This window comes from Electrophorus electricus, chromosome 2 (assembly GCF_041902795.1).
Source record: "Electrophorus electricus isolate QZ-2024a chromosome 2, ASM4190279v1, whole genome shotgun sequence".
Classification (NCBI taxonomy): domain Eukaryota; kingdom Metazoa; phylum Chordata; class Actinopteri; order Gymnotiformes; family Gymnotidae; genus Electrophorus; species Electrophorus electricus.
The window spans coordinates 36807688-36823307 of record NC_137498.1 but is presented as its reverse complement, the minus strand read 5'-3'; the positions used below and the strand labels follow the sequence as shown (position 1 = coordinate 36823307).

At 36.7% G+C, this 15620-nt stretch overlaps 1 protein-coding gene across 2 annotated transcripts; it reads left to right on the top strand.

Annotated features, from left to right (window-relative positions):
* The first annotated feature begins 10029 nt into the window (after window positions 1–10029).
* On the top strand, window positions 10030–15091 carry trappc3 (trafficking protein particle complex subunit 3). Of its 2 annotated transcripts, none has more exons than XM_027000926.3 (5): window positions 10030–10343; window positions 11917–12014; window positions 12837–12936; window positions 13755–13937; window positions 14143–15091. In XM_027000926.3, exons 1-5 carry the CDS (start codon window positions 10302–10304, stop codon window positions 14260–14262), a joined length of 543 nt encoding a protein of 180 aa, XP_026856727.3. In that variant the 5' UTR covers window positions 10030–10301; the 3' UTR covers window positions 14263–15091. The 2 variants fall into 2 exon arrangements, with proteins under 2 accessions (XP_026856727.3, XP_081558085.1); XM_081701959.1 differs by having other exon boundaries at window positions 10030–10356.
* Window positions 15092–15620: the final 529 nt, after the last annotated feature.

The window sequence follows — 15620 nt, the reverse complement described above, 5'->3', positions numbered from 1 at the left end:
TATTTAACAGTATGATCAAACAAAAAAGTAAAATATTTTAAAAGAAATGTTTTCATAAAGAAAAACTATAACAGTATAAAGCACACCACCACATAATCATATACTTTTTGCAGTGGCGGCTAGCCAATAGAGGACGTTTTTTAAATAGTCAATAAATACTTAATTTAAGGATGAGTGTGCGAAAAAAAAAAACGTGTACAAAGTGTAATATATAAATTACATTGGAAAAACTAATTTCCTGGTTCATTCCCTCTATCTTCTGGGGTGATAGAACGGCCAGCACAGCCAATTGCTGACCGTTGCTGATGCAAGATGCATATAGCAGCATAAACGTAGCCAATCAGTGTCCTTGAATCTGATGCCTAAAGGGTGCTTCATTTATCACCCCAACTAGTCAGTCAGTGGTGGACTAGAGACAACTGACGTTATTGATAAGAGTTAATCAGTGTTGGAGTGGGGACGTCTGAAGATTATAATGGTGAACACCACTGCTCATTTACATGACACTTTTATCCAAAGTGAATTACAATTCTGAGTGAACACAATTTGAGCAGCTGAGGGTTAAGGGCCTTGCTCAGAGGCAAACAATGGCAACTTGGAGGTGGTGGAGCTGGAACTAGCAACCTTCTGGTTACTAGTCATGTACCTTAACTACTGAGCTACCGCATCACTACTCAAGGCAAAATATTTCTGACTCCCGCAAATTCAATAAGATCTCTTCTCCAAAATCTATTTAAGAGAACTTTGGTGGATAATCCACATGTTACTGTGTAGATTGCTAAAATGGCTGGCTGGCTAGCTAGATAGTCAAGTTGTGTATTGTGTATTTTATGGTATTTTTTCATTTATAGTTCCATTGAACTAGCTAAGCTAGTGAACATAGGTTTTGCGCTAGTGTTAGTTAACTGTTAAGCTAATTAAAGTTTAATTAGTTCGCCAGCTGTTGCACAGCTTGTAATTTAGTGGTTCCAGTAAACTGAGCTAGTAGTATTCACTAATTGTTAGCTAGTTAACTTGTTTAGCTATAAGCTTGCTAACATTAGTTAGCTGTGTGTTTTAGTGGTCGTTTTGGTGAAGTGAGCTAAGAAGAGTTCATTTTACAACTGCAGAGTTTTGGCAGTTGTAGCTAATGAATGAGTTGGAGTTTTCATTTGAATGCATTATTTAGAGCTAGGTGATATATGTCCACTGAATTAACTTTTAAATTTAAGCATTATATTTGTTTAAAATGTTTTCCTTTAGTTACAATATTCCAATGTTTTTTCAATGATGCATGCTATACATTCTATCTGAGCACATAGTGGCTGCAACCAATTATAACTGTCATTTATTATTAATCTGTTGATTTTTAATGCCAATTCAGTAATTACTGGCTATTTTGCAGAGCACTAGTAGTTTGTGTTAAATTGTATTGGGACAGTTGCTGAAACTGACTGAGTATGTGTTCTACAACTCCACCTAGAATATTTTTCACCAGTGGGGTTTGAGCAATATACAAATTTAAAAGCAAAACTATGGTTATGACTGCTTGAAATATCTGAAGTGTTGCTGTAAATTCTGAGATGCACTGTGTCCCCTGTGAATTACCATGGTGCTCTAATGTACTCTAAGACATCAGCCATTACTCAAATTGGCTTTGGCTCTTCACTCGCTGACACCAGGCTGAGAGAAATCTTTCAGACTGATGACTATAGAAATGGTGCACATTCCCCTAATTGCAATAAATGGGCATTGTTCCATTTGAAAGTGTGCCCTAGTGTTTTGACAAGCGTCAAAAGAACAAGAGAAATTGTGTTTAACTGCTTTCTAGTGATGGCCCATAATGCAGACATTTGGTTATATGTACAAAATCATAATCGATAATGTCAAGATCATAAATCATACATTTTCTATCTAATTCATCTTGGCATTTTAACCATAACTGATAGCTCGCTGTATTAAAAGAGGCTGGTCATTATGTTGTCTAATTAATGTTCATAAAGCTGTTACTCTGCTCAGATTTTATCAGATAATTTTAACACCTGGTGTCATCAATCTGCTGTTGTTGTTTTTTTTTTCCTTTTCTATGAAACGGTTCAATGGTTTTCATTCAGTGAGCCATGTTGGTGGAACTGAAACAAATATCAGTTCAGATTAGTTTGGAATTGCAACTTGAAATGGTGCCTCTACTCAGAAATATTGCTGAGGTAATTTTTTTAATTAATTCTAGGTTTTTCACAGCACAGAATGCTTTTCTGTCTTGACAAATTATTCATTCATCTTCTAGCCTGCTTAATCCAACACAAGGTGGCTAGAAGCCAGAGTCTATCCTTTCAGCACTGGGCACAAGGCAGGAGCCAACCCTGAACCATCACATGGTACCTGAGAGAACACTTCTAAAATCAATTCAGAACATTAATAGTGCCAAGGTGTGCCACCCTTCATTCTCCTTTTTTTCCCTTCATGAATGTATGCAGCCCAGTGATCATTTTGGGACAATCATTTTTCTTTGTTGCTTTCTTTGTTGTTTCCTTCCTCTACTACAGGTAAATGTCATCTGGTGTCTAAAATGGCTACAGCAAAACAAAACAAAACAAAACTACATTAAAGCCAATCAAATGGTAAGGCCTGTTTAAAACATAGAGCAAGAAAGACAGAATGTCAGACAATGAGTGGATATGCAGCAGAGAGAAGCAAATCAGTAGTGTTAAACTTCCATTTTATTTGTTTCATTGTATATAAATGAAAATGTAATTCAGAATGGCTACATTTCAACTTTTAAAATGTGCTTGCTTAGGTGCAAAAATCGTAAGTCATTATAAAGTGGAATATTTACTTACTTACTCCTGTAATACATCTGTGGGCTACTTTAAATTCTATGAATTATCTGCATGTCCCTTAGCCATGTATCCAAAATTCCTCAAAATCCTACTTGAGTATGTAGGTATGTACTATGTCTTATGCTACCCATTTATGCAAAACTTGTCTCTTCTAGACTCTGACAAATGCTAAAAAATTGTTATTGGCTACATGATGGCTATGAAGGGTACTGTTTTGTCAGTACTCTGTGTTACTACCTCTGAGATGATAATAATATGGAATCATCTATTGTTGAATTATTTAATTCTGAACAAAGACTACATGTATAATACATTTGCCATTATTTAATTCATGCATCTATGTATTGTATATCTATCTATCATGTGTCTATGCATTGGTATCCTAATCAGTAAAGTTGTTCATGTTACATTCTAGCCTTCAGATGTAATTTGTAAGCTTTTAAAAGTTAAAAACATGTCTGACCATTTTGCAAAGCTATCAACCACAGCATTTTTTGTTGTTGTTTTTAGAAAACTCTTTGCAGTAAGAGGTGACTTTTGAGACATGATGGCACATTGTTATATTTAGACTGTTGGATGGCTCACAATCGTGTAAAGCCAAAATATGCTGTTCTTGATGTCATGAAATCATAAATTCAAGCTCTAGGGCTTGTTACAATTACCTACTATACATTTAACATTAGAGGCTACAAGACAAATTTCAAGACTGAAAACTTGGATTTTATGCTGATGTCAGCAGCCTACAGGTATGTTTTATTAGTCTGTCAGAGACATGTCAAATTATAATGTATTAGCTGTGATTATATTTAATCATTTATGTAACCAAGGGGATAAAAATAGGAAAGAGGGCTGCAAATGTAAATTAGGATATATATTTTCTGTGTTAACCTAGTTATACTGGGAATGTTTTTGAATATATTACTGTTTTCCTTGTCTGTATCTCCAAAATAAGGAAGACACAGTAGGTAAAAAATGGTTTAAAGAGCCATGAGAAAGAGGTCCTGAAGCAACACCTCAGAGTTTTACCACTCCCTCAACTGTCCATCCTATATTTCTTTAAATCTTGTTTTCCAATTACCCATAAAAAATGGCATATTATTTAAAATAAAAATAATTACAGTCTCAATCCACCTTTGACTGCTTAACACAGTTATTTGAAGAAAACATCTTGTGATTAAAGCACATACAGGCTGGCTATAAGAACATATTTTGTCAAATCAGAGAAATATTTTCCCCAGTGGCTCCTGTGAATATCCCTGGATGGCATTCTTTGCTGCCTCTTTGCTAAACAGCCCTCTAGAACCTCTAGCTAGGCATCCCAATTTCCTGGAGTAAGGCTATACTAACTTTCCCTCCAGACTCAAGTGTGACTGATCACGAGTCATAATCATAAATCATCTCATGGAGGCTAATAAGACAGATCTTTAGACTGTCATTCTGTCATCAGATGTACATAATCCCATGATAGATTATTAAATATTAGTTTGAAAATTTGGTCTCTGGAGCTGTTTAACACTGCCGAGTTTGGAAGTTATCGTTACTGTTCTAGTTGATGTCTGAATTAATAACTGCATCACGTAATGTATTTTATTAATAAAAATGCTTACTTATCTTCCTTGTTTAAGATACCAATTTAGAGCATTGAACATCACTATACATCAATCACTATAGCATTCAATTATGACTTCAAGCATTATTCAGTATTTCAGGGGCAAAATGAGAGGACAACCTTCACGACTAACAAGTGTCTAGTTTGCTGTAAGGTGCATATTACAGTGGTGCTTGAAAATTTGTGAATCCTTTCTATATATTTTCTATATTTCTATATTTCAGCATAAATTTGATCTAAAACATCAGATTGTCACACAAGTCCTAAAAGTAGATAAAGAGAACCAAATCAAACAAATGAGACAAAAATATTAAACTGTCATTTATTGAGGAAAATAATCCAATATTACATATCTGTGAGTGGCAACTTATCTTCACATCTGTAATTAAATAAGTTAGGTCTGCATGAAAAAAAGTGTCATATTGTTTGTAAAAGAAACATTGATTTCTGGAGGTGTTCTAATTTAGTATAGATGGGCACAAGAGACATTAGGGTTGAGGACCTACTCTAAACATGTTTATCCCAACCTTTTAAACGTTTACAACTGTGCTGTCATATAATGTGTTTAAATACTGAAAATGCCCATTCAACTACATACATTGTATGGTTTGCAATACCCTAATATGGGTAGCACCAGATCATTGCAGTTAACATTTGATGCAATAAGCATTTGAGAGTTTCCCTCACCCTTTCGCTACACTACTTCCTATTCTGATTCCCTGGGACTGTTTGCTAAGGGTTAAGCACTGTAACTGTTTTTTTGGTTTTTTTTCCCCATGACAACACAGTGCTTTTTGCTAATTTCATGCTGGAATTTCAATGTAATCCATGAATTTGAATCATTCAAGGCTGAGAGGACATATTTTTGACAAAAATTAGTACTGTCTGCTGCAAAGGCTCATGAGGAATCATAGCCAAAGATGTCAGACCGTGTCAATGCATAAGCTCCACATGCATCATCAGCAAAAGGTTAACTGTGCAATCATATTATAGATTTCTGAACAAATTACAATCTTACATGAGAAAAAACTGTTGCTATGCAAAGTATTATATAAAACAAAGCCTACTATTCATTCTGTACTTTCAGGTGCAGTCCAAACAACCCAAAGTCATCTTGGCAGCAGGAAAAACACTGTCCAAAGTGGTAAGCAATTATTGAAAAATCTTCATATTTATGTGAACTTTTTTTCGTAGGAGGATGCCACAGGGTATGAGCACAACCATCTTAGAAAGGCCTGCAGAGGTGTGTGACCATTGTCATGTACAGCTAAAGTAAGTTGCCAGTTTTTTATGGATGTTTGCATATTTCACCATAAGGTTAAATGTGCTGTACATGCATTTCAACAATATTTTGAGCCTTTTACATGTTAGTTAGGGTTTTCAGTGTTTCTCACTGATCAGCAACAGTAACATGTTTGTCATCTGTATATGAATGTAATCTTTTATATAGGACACCATTTCTCTGCTCCAACCCCTTGAGCCTACAGCATTTACCTCAAGGCCAATCAAAAAATCTTCTGAGGTGCATAAGTCTTGAACAGTGTATTACCTTGTACATGGTCCCTACAACTAACCCCTGCAATTATGACTGTAATTGCACTCAGTCTGTTCACAGCATTTACAAAAGGACACTTGAACTTGAAGACACTGCATATAAAATACTCATAGTAGTTTATCTCCTCTTCAGACATAACAAGACTGATGGAAATCAATAAACTTATGACCCCATTCTTGTATGCTACTGGTCTTTGTTTTAGTATAATCAAATAAACAGGAATTAAAAATCAAATGAAGAGTATAGAGTGCAAATTTATTCAGTGTAAGAAAAAATAATTGAAAACCTGGTGAGTGATGAAATGCCACACCACCCTTGCTTCCATCTTCATGATCTGTGATGAGATCAACAGTGTCAAGAAGAGGCGGTTTAATGCAAGCGGCTCACTCTTTTCTTATGCTGGCTAGGATGTTCAGCACTACACAGGCAACAGTGAAGTCAGCTACCATATTTGGTGCACATCTGAGCCCACGGAGACATTTGAATCATGACTTCAGGATGCCAAAACTCATCTCTGTCCTGGCCCTAGTTCTTGAGAGCACCACATTAAAGCAGACTCTGGGCCAGGATGTGGTTCAGGGTATGGTGTCAAGTGGTGATGGCATACTCTCCCCAACCACCAAACCACTGAAATGCAGATATGCAACAAAAGTAACTATAAGCATGAAAATGTTCCTCAGCCTGTTACATACCATGAACCATTTTGTGGTACAGTGTTATAGATCCTTGAAGACCCGAGGATCATGTACTGAAACAGGCCATTTAGTATCAATACTTATCAGGCACTGGTGATCATAAGTCATATGAAATAGCAGATGTGTTCAGAAGATCAAATATAGTTATGAACAATAATACTGTTACGGCAGTAAGAAATGTAACTGAGTCCGTCATCTAAGTCCATGTAGTTTCAATACTATCTGTATTCACAGTTTTTAATTTTGTACTGGCACAATGATGCTGTTGAAGGACTTGTAATTTGCTCAGAATCTCTCACTGAGTACAAATAAAAGTCAGTGGTGAAATGCTGTTAGCACCATACAAACTGTTTGTGACACTGTAAGTACATGGCTGCGTAGGATGGAATCGCTTGTGTACAGCTCAAGGAATTTGCATAAAGAGGTAATACCTAATGCCCTAAGATGAGAATCTATATCTTTCAAACAGTGCATCATAGGACAGAGTAAGTGGATTTAATATGTCCCTAAATACTCTTGCACTATGCAGTGATCCTCTTACAATGTGAGTAACAAATAACAACAGGGTCATCTAAGAAGCATGTCACCACTTTTTGGAAAGATAGAATTGGTTTAGAGGTGGGATTGTATTCAATTTCTGGTGCTCAAATCAATTTAGCTTCAGGGGATACATTGCTATGATGATACAACATGCTTGCAACTGAACCACCATCATAAATTGATGGTCAGAATTAAAGACCAGGTTAACTCTAATTTAGCATGCTACCCAGAAATCCTATTTGACAGTACACCCACCAGCTTTATAAACACAGATGAACAAAAAATATAAAACAAATGAGAAAAAAAATAATCTAGGAAACACTTTTTGGGGTATGTCTGGTGGTTAATATGTAGTTTTTCCTGTTTTATGTTTGTTCTTCCTATAAACTAGGTATGTGCAAATGTTATATAAATTAAACATATTATTATTCATTTTATTGTTGTTGTTATGCCAGCCAAATCAGGCAAAATAGACCTCAAAGTCTAACTGTTAAATGTATCATAATGAGTCTATGAGCAAGGAACAGGTGTGGGTGTTCATGAGCAGGTGGTGTCACGGTGGAACTAGGGCAGTAGTGGAACAAGAAAATGGGAGAGAGAATTACCTAGATAACTGACTCAGTATAGCATGAAATTGAGCCCTGAAGTACAACTATTTCCTGATGGTTTTGAAATGGTTTCACCAAAACAAATATAACTTCTAGAAGACCCTGACAAGTGAGTAATACTCATTTAATTGTTTGTTTGTTTTATACAAATACTAAATTCTAAACATGCTATTTTGAGGCTAAACTGTTCAGATCTAGATAGAGTATTGGTGAAATCATACCTAAAAGCGCCAGTTCTTAAGCAAAAGTAACCACAATGTAGCTGCAACACAGATTATCATAATGGGTAAGGCTACACACTTTACTGCTCTGTGTTACATCATATGTGCATCTGTGCTAAGACCTACAAAATACATTTCCACAAAAAAACATGCATGTGGTGTAATAATTTAAATATTTAATACACCAGTGTAGTTGGGCCATTTTTAGGCATCTTATTGAATGCCTAGTGTACATTTCTAACTAGTCTAAATATTGAGATATTCAGATATTTAGATAAGATATTGAGAGGCTTATTTGAGCTGATTTTATGTGGAGATGTTATGTAGCCTAATATTTAGCTGGCTTATTCTGCAGGATAAGCAATAATTAATTCTACCTTCCATCCCCCCTTTCCAAGAAATTTGACAATACTTTTTACTTTGTTTTATCTTATATCTATTTCCACCCAAAGTGCCTGCAGCACTTTGCCATGATCTTTTGACCATTTTCAGTTTTCATATTTAGCAAAGATGTTGCTGACGCACACTGGATTAAAGTTACTTTAGTCTCTGTCTCATTCACTTCAATTATAGGTCATACCTCTCTGGGTAAAACTGGTTCAGTGCAAATTGGGTATCTTAAATTATAGTAGGCCTACCTCCCTAGGTAAAACTAATCGAGTTCAAATGGGGTTTCAAACTGATTAGTGGTTGAAAAGATTAAGAAGTTTTGTTGACCATTTAAAAATACTGGCACCATTATTAAAAACAACTATGAAGAGCGCCTCCTCATATCACTGCTTGTCATACACAGCCATCTTGTGGAAAAACTTGGAAACTGGTGTCTTTTTATCTATTAAATGTCATTGCATGATATACAAAAATGGTTAAATTATACATCTAATTAATCCTATGATCAAATTGCACTAGCACATTTCATTTTCTCTATCAGTTGATATTCAGGAAAATCCTCATCATTCAGTAATATCTAGATTCTATCTAATCAGAACATCACATAACCTAAAACATAATTAAAACAACAAACTACCTTAAAACAACATATCTACCTAGGGGAAAGTCTGGGGTAACGGTAAAAGGAACTGTGATTCTAATCTGTGTATTCTGCGCTTTAGCATCTTGAATAAAAGATATCACCAGGTGTATGTGTTAGAAACTGGTTCAAAGTGACCAGTACTTCAGATTCGATCTCCTCTAAATTACCCTCCGTCCTCCGTAGCCGAATCCGGGGAAGTCAAGAGACACTGACACCGGGGTTGTGAATCGAGAGTTCCCCGGTTCCGTTGAGTTTCGAGTCAGACAATCCACCATGTTCGACCGATAACGTTTTATAACACTACACTTCGTACGGTATTCATTACCAGTGACAGGCTATGGCTAGTATCTCGTCCCCCTCTCAGTTCTGTAATTCAACATCCTTTTACGTTTAGTGCCAGAATCGCCACCTTGTGGAGAATTGTGAAGTAACTGTGAGTGCGTTACAATCCAGTTCCATGTGATGCTTCTCATCTAAAAAAATACAAATAAATAAATAAATATTAAAAAATCAAATAAAACCCCAGTTTCCGTAACTATTGTAACAATGACGTTCAATCACACATAGAACTTTCCTGTCGTTCTCTACCCCCATTCTCCTCATTTTGAGCTTCTCTGATTGTTTCTTGTGAAACTGACTTGGTTTTGTTCACTATTATGTTGTTCTCACTACTGTGATGATGATGTATAGCAGAGGTATTTGAATCACAGTCATCGTCGGAGTCCTACAAATTTTCCACCCTCAGGTGTGATGACCAATAATTTAATCAACTGCAGAGGATTATAAAATCCGGGACCAGATTTGGATTTAAGATCCATATTTGAAAACCATTGCCGTACCGCATGAAACGACGTCTGGAAATACGTCACTAATAGCTTCCCGAATTGATTCCGTAAGTGACGTAACAATTTATTTTTCAATATGGGGGAGGATTGTGTAATAATTAGGGACGGATGACAACCACTGATCTATAATAAAGAAAAGGCCTTTATTATAAATCAGTAGCGGGAAATCTATTAAAGACTTAGACGTCGCTGAATAGCAAAAATAAGAAAAACAACAACTCCCAAGAATCAAAGGAAAGCACCGCTTCAGAAATACCGGAAGCAATTCCGGAATTAGGGTTAAAACGGAAACAGGCATACGATCATTGTTTTTGCGAAGCGGATTAATAAAATATAACCTGTTACCTACCTGTACAGAGCTGTAATACAATACACAATGTCTAGGCAGTCGAACAGATCCACAGATAGCAAGAAAATGGTGAGTGATCTCGGTGGGTATGCTAATAGATAGCTAGCAAATGTAAAGCTAGCCAGACAGCTAATATTCTGGCTATGTAGATCCATACAGTCATATCTATCTAGATTAATATTAGATATTATCTGTTGACTAGCTAGGTACTTTATCTCCTTTGCTACAGAGTCAACCTTTTAGCTAATGTGTATGTAGCTAAATCGCTGAAAATGGCTAGTCTGGTTAAGGTTAAGTAGACTAGTTAAGTCTATTTAAAGAATGTCTGTCTTGATTTTAAAGGTATTTTCAAAAACGTGTTCAAAAACATGGTGTTGAAAATGAACTTAATGTCGAATGTCGGTCCACGGAAACGTAGCTAGTTATGTTCTCTCTTGCATGGGGGCATATCCACAGGAATTACTGAGCTAAATTACACTAGCTACAGAAGCTGTACGTATATAGAAAACTGAGCCCAATTATGAGTTTAGTAGCTAGCTAATGATTCAGCTGGTGCAAGGGAGGAAGGGAGCGTTGTGAAATATGAAGTATTCAGTAAATGAGCTTCGGCACGTCACTGATGCTCACAATAAATATGTGTGTATGCATATGTGCATGCATGCTCTTTTTTTCCTGTGCTCTTCCTCCTGATTGACTGGTTTGTTCAGCTATTAAAAATTAATGAATAGTCTGTCTGATATGTCGATTTAGGTGTATAGGAGCAGGGCAAAATAGTAGGAAGTAGAGATGCAACCAATAGCCAAGCAGTAAGTGTACCCTCCCATCTGGGCAGCAGAAACATAGTCAAACAGAGGCAGTATTTGCAACCACCATCCTTTTATACTCTCACAGTGAAACTGCAAAGTCCTTATGTAGAGCATTTGTGATTTGTCAGGACTGTTAACATTTCATAATAGTGTCAAGTTTAAAAGTTATATTTGTTACGTACATCGTCATACATGGTATAACTCGCAGTGAAATGCTTTTGTGACTGCTGTGTCCGAGCTGAGGAGATACAGGGATACAATATATATATAATATAATATAATATAATATACACAATGTACAATGTAGATGTATATGAATATATGTGTATATGCAAAATATACAATTACCAGTTGCAACTTACAATTTACAGTTATTGCAGTCTTTTATGGTGTTATTGACATCATACACAGTGCACAGAGTGGTCCCCACAGTTCATCAGTTGCCCTGATTCAGGGCCCGAATGGCCTAATAATCACCATTCATGGGCTGAGAGTTAGTGATCAAATTCTGTTACTAATCAACATGTTTTAAAAGCACATATAGAAATATATTTAAATGTTGTGCTTTTATTAAATTTAATGTTTCAACAATGGTGGCATATTTTAGTATTTTTTGTTTTACATGGATAAAAATTATTTTAAAATACAGTACATTATGCAGTGCTTGCATGCAACAGTTCTGTGATTAAAACACAAAATAAAGATATTGAATCAACTAGTGGTGAGTTACAATATGTAGGCTGAGTTAAAAAAAAGTATTTTGTTCATACGTTTGTATATGTTCTATGATAACTTTTTATATAAGTTATTTTCTTTGTCTTAATTTTGATTGACAGAATTCTGAACTGTTTACTCTCACATATGGAGCACTGGTCACTCAGCTCTGTAAGGACTATGAGAATGACGAGGAAGTGAACAAGCAGCTTGATAAAATGTGAGTCTCATTCTTTTTGTTTGTTAATGCTGCAGAATCAAGAAACTGTTGTCTTCAAGTGCTTTTGTCAATGGCTATAGTATGTTTCATAAAGGATTGCTGAAACACATTCTCATACTCTGTTTTGCATATCACACCCAGAATTCAGTCAATGTATCTGGATTGTGTGTATTCAATTATTACTGTATGGCTCTGTTATTACATGACAGCCTGCAAAATTGTCATTGTGTAGAACAAAACAACTTAAAGCACTGGATTTGTATTGACTTCATCATTGTGCACATTCTGCCTTTTTTATGTATTGTATGTCGGGGTGTTGTCTGCTGTGCAATAGTCCTTTTGAGACCTCCACTCCTCACAGCATGATGTAAAATTTATGGGGCAGCTGTGGACCCATCCATTCAAATGCAGGAAAGGCTAGCATAGTAAAAATGCTTATCATGATTTATCACTGTTGATGATTTTTGTGGTTTTCTTATTTTTAGTAAAGGAATTTCTAAAAGTGGAAAATATCAGTAGTATGGCAAAGAGAAAATTATAAGTAGCATGAATTGTCTTCTAATTTTGAGCTGATATTGCCACTGGTTAGAGATGATGGAACCACCAGTACAGCCATGAATTGTTCTTGTTCTACAAATGATGAAAATTCAAATTAGAAATTGAGCTAAATTCACAGATAAATTCATTCAGTGCCTTCTCTTGGGTTAGATATAAAAGTTATTATTTATGAAAAAATATTTATATGTATATGTTTGTTTTTTGTTCTGTAGGGTCTCTGACAAAGTGCTTTCTTCCTTTGATTCTTTCTTTGTGCTTTTGAAGGGGTTATAATATTGGGGTACGTCTCATTGAGGACTTCTTGGCTCGTTCAAGTGTAGGCAGGTGTCATGATTTCCGAGAAACAGCCGACGTCATTGCAAAGGTACTGGAACAATTCTGAGCCATTTCAAACAAAGTCCTCTTTTAACTATGACTGAAAGAGAAGCAAGAGGTGAAAGATAACTGGGCATGGCCTACCATGCAGGCAACTTGTACCTCACTCAGTAGCACCCTAGATCTTTTTAAGGTTTTAGCACTTCTGTCTGTCTTAATACAGGTGGATTATACAGAATTATACAGGTGGAGAAATATTCTAACTAGGCCACCATAAAATAAAAACAGCTGGCCAACTTTTCACACTGTCAGAGAGATTTAAGACGTTCAGGTTCTCTTATGTTTGTTGTACATCTGGCCATCATTGGCTGTAACTTGAACCAGTTACAAAATGGAAAGAGTGCTCCTGCAGAAGAAATGGCAGTGTTTTGCTCTCTCCCTGCACCCTGTTCTCTCTTTGCTTTGCACTGTAGGCCATGCTGTAAGATGTTAATCTACAATGTGTCTGTTTCCTCAGTGCACTGGGCTCCTGCTCAAAATCCAGAGCCTTTGAGCTATTTACTACTACTATTGCTGTCATGGGAAGGGTTCAAAAATTCACTCTGAAGTCAAGATTCCTAAATTTGTGTTTTCTGAGATTAAATACTTTGCCCATGTTATTTCAGTGGCAGAAGTTGCCTCTAGACATGAACTGTACTTAAGAAGGATGTTTTAGGCCTGCAAAGTCATTAAAATTACCCTTGGGATACATCATTTGCTAATTAGGTTTGTGTGTGTGTGTGTGTGTGTGTATATGTATGTGTGTATGTATATGTGTATGTATGTATGTGTATGTGTGTGTGTATGTGTGTGTTTCTTCATTAACAGGTAGCTTTCAAAATGTATCTGGGCATCACCCCCAGCGTGACCAACTGGAGCCCTGCTGGAGATGAGTTCTCCCTCATCCTGGAGAGTAACCCACTGGTGGACTTTGTGGAACTTCCAGATAACCACAGCACTCTGATTTACTCCAACCTATTGTGTGGTGTATTGAGAGGAGCTCTAGAGATGGTAAAGAGTTTGTTGTGTGTGTGTGTGTGTGTGTGTGTGTGTGTGTGTGTGTGTGTGTGTGTGTGTGTGTGTGTGTGTGTGTGTGTGTGTGTGTGTGTGTGCGTGTGTGTGTGCGTGTCTGAACGAAAGCAGAGTTTTAAAGTCTGTTAATTCAGAACTATTGGTGTTACCAACCAGGTCATTGGTTTGTGGCCTGTTCCCCCAGGTTCAAATGGCTGTGGATGTGCGATTTGCTCAAGACACACTAAGAGGAGACAATGTGACAGAAATTCGCATGAAGTTCATTAAGAGGATTGAGGAAAACCTGCCTGCAGGTGATGAATGAGACTGGTGTGTTCGCGGTGGAGATGTAATGGCCGCTTTAGACTTTAGTGACTTCAGATCATGAAGTTCTGGTGGGAACTACAAACCTACAGTTTAGTCATCTACTGGTTTTCCCTTGTGGTTAAGCACATAATGCAAACAGAGGGACTGCCTAAGGGGTAGTTTTTATTTTTTGTTTTTTTTTTAACCCAGATTATCAAGAATTGCAAAAACTGAATCCCACCATCACTTCCCATAGTTGCTCACCTTGAAAAAGTCACGTGTAATTTTTTTGATTGGTGGGTATTATTTTTATAGCATCTCCTAAATTGTGAGAAAATGCTTCCAGCTCATCATTTTTTTCAGATGTCTTTGAAGAATGGAAAAAAAAAAAAATCAGTAAGAAAGGACTAAGTGGTGTTATGCTTCAGTGTAGGGTTCTTTTATTCCTGCATCATAGAGCTGCAGAGTGCAGGAAGCAGGGGAATTATGTACAGGCTCATTCTGGTTTGAACTCTTAATTGGCTGCAGACGTACAGAGTACCCCCTCTTCCTATAGATGTCTTTTTCCTCTCTTAGTAGAGATGTCTTCATCTCCTGTCTTGGCCCCATTGACAACATTGGAAAGGTTGTCAAACACGTGGAATTTGCATTTCATGGTTTGGCATAACCTGTAAAACACCATGCATGTACTTTCTCTGAATTTGTTTCTGTTGTATTGCTTTAATTTTTACCCCCCTTTTTGTATCAGTCTTTGCTGTCATTAAAGATAAATGCCACGTGTGAATTAATTTATTTAAAATCAGAGAAATGTGAATTAAAAGCAGAATAAATTGCTACCTGAATATGAATCCAGGCCTAACCTTCTGTATATTCCTAACTGTCTTTTATAATGCTTGTCATAAGTAAAATATTCTTGAATGTATTTAAAATTCAGTCAGTTAAATGCATTGTATAGTAGCGTGTCAGGAGCACGTCACAAAGGTTATTCAATTCAAAATGTATATATCGGGGACCATGTCTAGTTGGAACAGAGCTGTAGTCTTGCTTGTTCCAGTTTATGAACAGTGCTGTGTTGCGTGGCAGATCTGCGAGAGGTCACAGGGTTGTGTAGAGAATGAGAGCTGTGTGGACCTGTGGAAGCAGTGGCGGGTTCCTCCACTCATTTGTGATGAAGTGTTGGGGCAGCACCCATATGCTTCTCCTAAAGTTATTAAGAGGAGGCTCCTTCGCTTAGGGGACTGTTAGATTTGCAGTCAAGCTCCACAGCACCGCCAAAGTCAAAACAACAATAACAAGGGCCTAATTTGTCTCAGATGTTTACTCAAGCAACATGGAAGCAATCAAGGTCTGCAGGTTCACCAGTGCGTGTGCAGGACA

Excerpts from the sequence above, each read along its gene's own strand:
- trappc3 (XM_027000926.3), top strand. The coding sequence starts at position 10,302 with ATGTCTAGGCAGTCGAACAGATCCACAGATAGCAAGAAAATG. Across the intron at positions 12,015-12,836 it reads AACAAGCAGCTTGATAAAAT|GGGTTATAATATTGGGGTAC; the intron begins GTGAGTCTCATT and ends GTGCTTTTGAAG. Across the intron at positions 12,937-13,754 it reads CAGCCGACGTCATTGCAAAG|GTAGCTTTCAAAATGTATCT; the intron begins GTACTGGAACAA and ends CTTCATTAACAG.